Below are 5986 nucleotides of genomic sequence, written 5' to 3'. Positions count from 1 at the left end.
TATAAATTACCGCGGCAATCTTGACGGTATCGTTAATTGCCGTGATTAAATGCCAAAGTTGGAACAGGCAGTCCAGAAAACTGATATACCTGTGTGTACCCATGACAGCGTACTTAAATCTTATTTGGACACAATAACGAAAACAAATTGAATGGGTTCACAGTGTAGTACTAACTCTGAGGTTTGTACTAATACTTGTATGTAACATCGGCCGCGGAACGGGGTGGTGGCAGGGCCGTAGCTAGCGGGAGGAGGGGGAAAAGGGGGGTCCCAGAAAAAAATCCTGAAAACATAAAAATTCTCTTCTTAACCGTTTAAGGAGTTTTAGACAATTAAAGGTAGAGTAAACTCAAACAAAAGATTTATGTGTTGGAAAGATGCATACCCGGACCACCAACACATACTGACACTTTAACAAATGAAAAATGCGTAATTTTAGAGTTAATAAAAAACATGATTATTCCTGCTAACTGAGGGCAGCCATTTTGTTTCGTTTTTTTGTGACGTCCGGTGGTATAGCTTGGGGCGAAGTGACGTCAGCTCAGGTCCAACTTCTCTATTATGCACAGTGTAAACAAACGCTCTAATTTACGACAAGGCGCTTCGCTTTCATCAACCTGACTTGTAAAACAACATAAATGACTTGATAGTATAATAAACTATTTAACTAAATATATTTCAGTTTCCATCAATAGAACGAAATGGAGTTATAGTATTTTTCTTTTTAAAAAAATCCAAAGAAAAAAATGCATATTATTGGGCCTATTGGTATGCTACGTTCGAGCAAAAACGACCATTCATGATACCCAAGTGATAATTTTCTTTTCTTTCGGACTACGTAATTGGTCAGTTTTGTGATTTTAGATGGGAAAGTCTACTTAATCAAGGGTTTTACAGAATTACTTACAGTAATAAAGCAGGACGGCTGATCGATTACGATTAGAGGGGTGTCCGTACGGTTAACACACAATACCCTGTGATCTTAATAAAAGAGACACGTCTTTTTTTAGTGTGTTTAGACACAGTGTCTGTGGGCCGTCTAAATATACACCTGCCAATCAGGAACCACAGGTACAGGCCATGGAAAGAAAAGACCAATTAACTAAGAAAACACTCCGATTATTATTTCAGTACGTGGGTTAATTTATGTACAAACCCTAATAGAGTTATTTCAACACTTTGACAATGGTGGTTTATTTTGTATTATATAATTGTTGCTGGCTTACTGGGATGACTATTATTACAGAATATTACGATGCATCCGCAAAAATCAGGTATGTTTTGTTTCTTCAATTCGAAGACTAATTCCTGACGTGACACGTTTGGTATTACGTAACCACCAGCTCGCCAGAGGGCGTATTCACTGGGATGATACAAAATGGCTGCGCCCGTTATATATAATAGCCGTCACATTTAACCGTTTTATTAATTAACTATACGATTATACTTGTTGATATTAAGCAATAATGTGCATTATATATAGTTGAATATGCATACCAGGTCAAATGCCTTGATTGACCCTTCCTTTGACTACTCAGTTGTCCCCCTCCCCCCCCCCCCCCAACAAAAAAATCTTAGGTACGGCCCTGGTGGTGATGGTGGGGGGGGGGGGGCACGGAGGCCATGGCTGTGCTCAGAAGGCTGGCAATGCTATAGGCTACTTTAACACCTGAAAATCAAAATCTTCTCGGTGGAGCATGCTATCGAACCCCTGTAAAAAGTGTGGGCTGTCAAATACATGTATTTTCACCCTCTCCCCGACCATTAAACCAACAGCGCCACCCCGTCTCTCACACACTGTCACGGGGATCCTATAATACCCGTAACTGAATGAAACACGATTATCCAAATATCTCTCCTAACTGTATATCTATTAGATCTCTCTGTATCGGGCAGTATATACCCGCGTGGCTCGTCTCTAGGTATGAACAGAGATAAGATCTTATATAAAGTATATATAATATAGCACGTTTAGTTCACTAGAAAACACAACAAAAACACAATACACTTTGGAATCTGTATTAATCTACGCTGACAAATGTACTGCCGCAGTAGTTAATTAACAACAACAAATAGTAACAACCCAGAACTGATCACTTAATTAGTTAATCACTAGGTGTCTAGTTTATACAATATTCTAATCACTTCACCGTGACACAACACCCACACGTGTGATAATTGAGAAACGCTTCCAGGGGAACTTAATTAATAAAGGAATTACAACTCTATTCCTAACTGGTTAATTTTTAATTAACCCTTATCTACTCATTCAGTAACCTTGTAATACAGAATTAATACTGGTACCTATCACAATAACGACAACAACCTACAGTTTACCTAGGTCCTCTAGGATGACTGGTTAAGCTTTATATATATTAGACAGTGAGCCTACAGTTTACTGCGTCAGATTACCGGCAGCACCGTCTAAATAATATTGGTATAATACAGTATTAAAATATTTAAAGTCACATCAATCACATCAAGGTTATACAACAGAGCAGAAATAATATATAATTACCAGTCCGGATGGACAACGTTCCCCCTGGAAGCCTTCCTATGTTTTTTTTCCCGATATCTCTAAAACCCTAGCTATTTATTATAAAATCCCAGTATCGCCTGGGGGTACCACGCGGTCCCCCCCCCCCCCCCCCCCATCAAGTGATATTTCCACAGCGACCAAGCCGGCATATTTTTCTTAGAATGGCCAGACTTACTGACGCCTAGTCGCCAAAATCACGGTCGTAAAACCCGCACTCGCGGAGGTATTACGTAACTACTGGCCACATGGCCTCCGCATCTGCGCTGGGTGTGTAATAGGCACAGCTCCACCACGGTCGCGCGGAGGTATTACGTAACAAAGTGCCCACTTGGGCTTAAGTGCATATTGGAACTGCACACGGCCCTTAACAAAATTAAGGGCATGTTCCGTCACACACACTTTAAAATATACTTCACGGGCCCTGTGTAAATCTCGACTTTCTTGGCGATTTACCCATTTTTGACAGAGTTATGGCCCTTGAACTTAAGATATACGTAATTGTGTTTTCCGGGCTTGTTTTTTCCAGAATGCCTCAAAATATTGATCTGATATTTTGTGTATAGCTTTATCATGTACAGTTACATCTCAAATTCGACATTCATTGCGATTGACCCATTTGTGACGAAGTTATGTCCCTTGAATGTAGGAGACACAAAAATATGTTTTCATGTTTTTTTCCCTCCGAAATGCCTGAAGATAATGACCTGAGATCATATCATTATCATGTACAGTTACAGATGGAGTTTGATTTTCATGGCGATTTACCTATTTTTGACAGTTATGGCTTTTGAACTTAGGAGATACAAATATTTGTTGGGTCCGGTAGGCGACATATATTGCTTTAGCAATGCTCTTAAAATGCTTGTTTTATCTGCAGATTTTGTTCATTCCATTTGTTAAACGTCTGCTATTTTTGCAGGGTCGCATGAACCATCAAACACAATAGTCTGCATGGCAACACTAAGTGTGGGTTGGACCGCGGACGTCAGTGAAGACGATTTTGGCAGAGATGTTATCAAGACTATGTGGAAGCAAATCAACAACATAGACCAACCAGTCTCGATATCAGCACGTGCGGCCTTACTTAGACGAACGTGGCCCGTGTTAAGACAAATTTTAGCAAAATCGCCGAAAAACACAATGACGGTGTGGACGCAGGAGGGAGGATCGGACTGGGCATGCGGGACGATCTACGACCTTCTGTACGTGCACAATGATTGGTCCAAGGAGGCGATACATTTCGATATCCCCGAAAGTTGGTTTGAAGAGTTCAGGAATCTGATGATGACTGCGGGAAGCGCTCTTCATCATTTTGGTATCCAGGACAGGGACGCGGCGAAGATCACGTGGGGTCATGCTGTTAACTGTAAAGCTGACCTCGAGAAACACGTCAACGGTTAGTACAGTATGAGAGAGAGAGATAGAGAGAGAGAGAGAGAGAGAGAGAGAGAGAGAGAGAGAGAGAGAGAGAGAGAGAGAGAGAGAGAGAGAGAGAGAGAGATATTTGGAAAGAGAGAGAGAGCTGGAGAGATGGTTCGAGAAAGACAGACAGACAGACATACATACAGATACAGATGGTAGACAGCGATAGAAAGCGATAATGAGAGAGAGAGAGAGAGAGAGAGAGAGAGAGAGAGAGAGAGAGAGAGAGAGAGAGAGAGAGAGAGAGAGATTTGGAAAGAGAGAGAGAGCTGGAGAGATGGTTCGAGAAAGACAGACAGACAGACAGACATACATACAGATACAGATGGTAGACAGCGATAGAAAGCAATAATGAGAGAGAGAGAGAGAGAGAGAGAGAGAGAGAGTTGGAGAGATAGAGTTCGAGTTTCGTTATATAAGTAACGACGTTTTAAACTATTTCTGTTTATCGTAAATTTATCATTATTATTTAAAATATAGGTTTTCATGTATAGGCATAGGTCCCCACACCCTTCTCCCAAACCCCCCCCCCCTCCCCCCCAACAACAACAAAAAACCACACAAAAAAAACCCAAAAAACAAAACATTTTTGGTTGTTAATTTTTCTACCACAGATGACACCATGTTCTTGGAAGCCGACATCTTGCTGGACGGACAGTACACGGACAGACAGACGGACGTTCCTATAATGGCCCATCCTCCCTCCGTACACAGTGACGTCACGTTCGCCGAGTGGGTCGACACGGTGGCGGAGTCCAACAAAGGCATGAAGCTCGACTTCAAGAGTCTCGAATCAGTCGCTCCTGCCCTGAAGATTCTGAAGAAGAAACATGACCAAGGCAGACTGACGCAACCGGTGTGGCTGAACGCCGACATCCTGACGGGCCCGAACACCACCGCTAAAGGCCGCGATGCACCACAGTTTCTGAAAATCGTCGACGAAACCTTCCCACAATGCACCTTGTCCATTGGCTGGACTACCGGTTGGACCAACACGGAAGCCGACACTGGCTACTCTATGGAGATGGTGCGCGAGATGAACGAACTTGCAAGACCCCTTCGACAGCCAGTCAGCTTTCCTATCAGGGCAGCTGCCGCGAAGCGCTCGTGGAAAGAATTGGATTGGCTGTTGAAACAGTCGCGTGGTTATACGCTAACGATATGGCACGCCTCCTCTGACATCGTTTCTTTAGACGAAATGAAATTCATAAGAGCTCACTCGGAATCTTCTAGAATTTATTTTGACCTGCCCGCAGCACTGATGCCGTTATGAACATGGACTGAAGCAATCATCAAGTCGAATTATCACCACTCTGCTATGGTCTCACTACACAGTTCACTTCTGGGTGAGAGTTCTTTCATCACGGTCCACTATAGTTCCTAATTGTGACATATGTCGTGGTTCACATATTCACTTCTAGTAAGTGGAGAAGAATTAAAACAATTTATATTTTTCAATGGTAAGCCCTTTGGCTGGATTTTGCCCATGGTATTTTGTACATGTAATATTGTGAATTGACTTTTTGGGCCATAGGTGTATAGCTAGCGGAACAGGCGGTCGGTTTGAATCGGTTTCTGAACCACCTGTTTTACAGGTAAAACAGCCAGATGCAGTCATCTAGCAAAAAACTAAGACGGAAATGTTCTCAGATTTCGAGTGAAAATAAATGCTTATATAATGTATGTTCGCAATAGTATATATTGTTAGTGCCAGCAAGAACCCGTTCTATTGACAATCTTCATTTGAAGTTGGTCAATTTAACATGGATTTCAATAGCAAATGACATCTGTGTAGTGAGACCTATGTTCAAAATTATTCGACCGATAAGGTAGCCATGATTTTACGTCACGAATGCAAATTAAATGGTAAATGTTCGGCAGTGAATGGAGTGTCGATTGCCATTAGTTTAGTAATCAGGTTAAACGAATGGCAATAAAAAAAGATTAAAAAAAAGATTAAAACTTTATTGCATATAAACATTCCTCCACATACGGAACTGGATACAAAACATTATGCATAAACAA

The 5986-nt window shown here is 41.6% G+C and overlaps 1 protein-coding gene across 1 annotated transcript; it reads left to right on the top strand.

The window, feature by feature from the left end:
* Positions 1-3460: 3460 nt before the first annotated feature.
* On the top strand, positions 3461-5644 carry LOC121390546 (protein FAM151A-like). Its single transcript, XM_041522423.1, has 2 exons — positions 3461-3935; positions 4576-5644. The coding sequence occupies exons 1-2, from the start codon at positions 3491-3493 to the stop codon at positions 5232-5234; spliced, it is 1104 nt and encodes a 367-aa protein (XP_041378357.1). The 5' UTR covers positions 3461-3490; the 3' UTR covers positions 5235-5644.
* The last annotated feature ends 342 nt before the right edge of the window (positions 5645-5986 follow it).

The sequence above is a fragment of the Gigantopelta aegis genome, chromosome 1 (assembly GCF_016097555.1).
Source record: "Gigantopelta aegis isolate Gae_Host chromosome 1, Gae_host_genome, whole genome shotgun sequence".
Classification (NCBI taxonomy): domain Eukaryota; kingdom Metazoa; phylum Mollusca; class Gastropoda; order Neomphalida; family Peltospiridae; genus Gigantopelta; species Gigantopelta aegis.
This window is presented reverse-complemented; position numbering and strand designations above follow the sequence as displayed.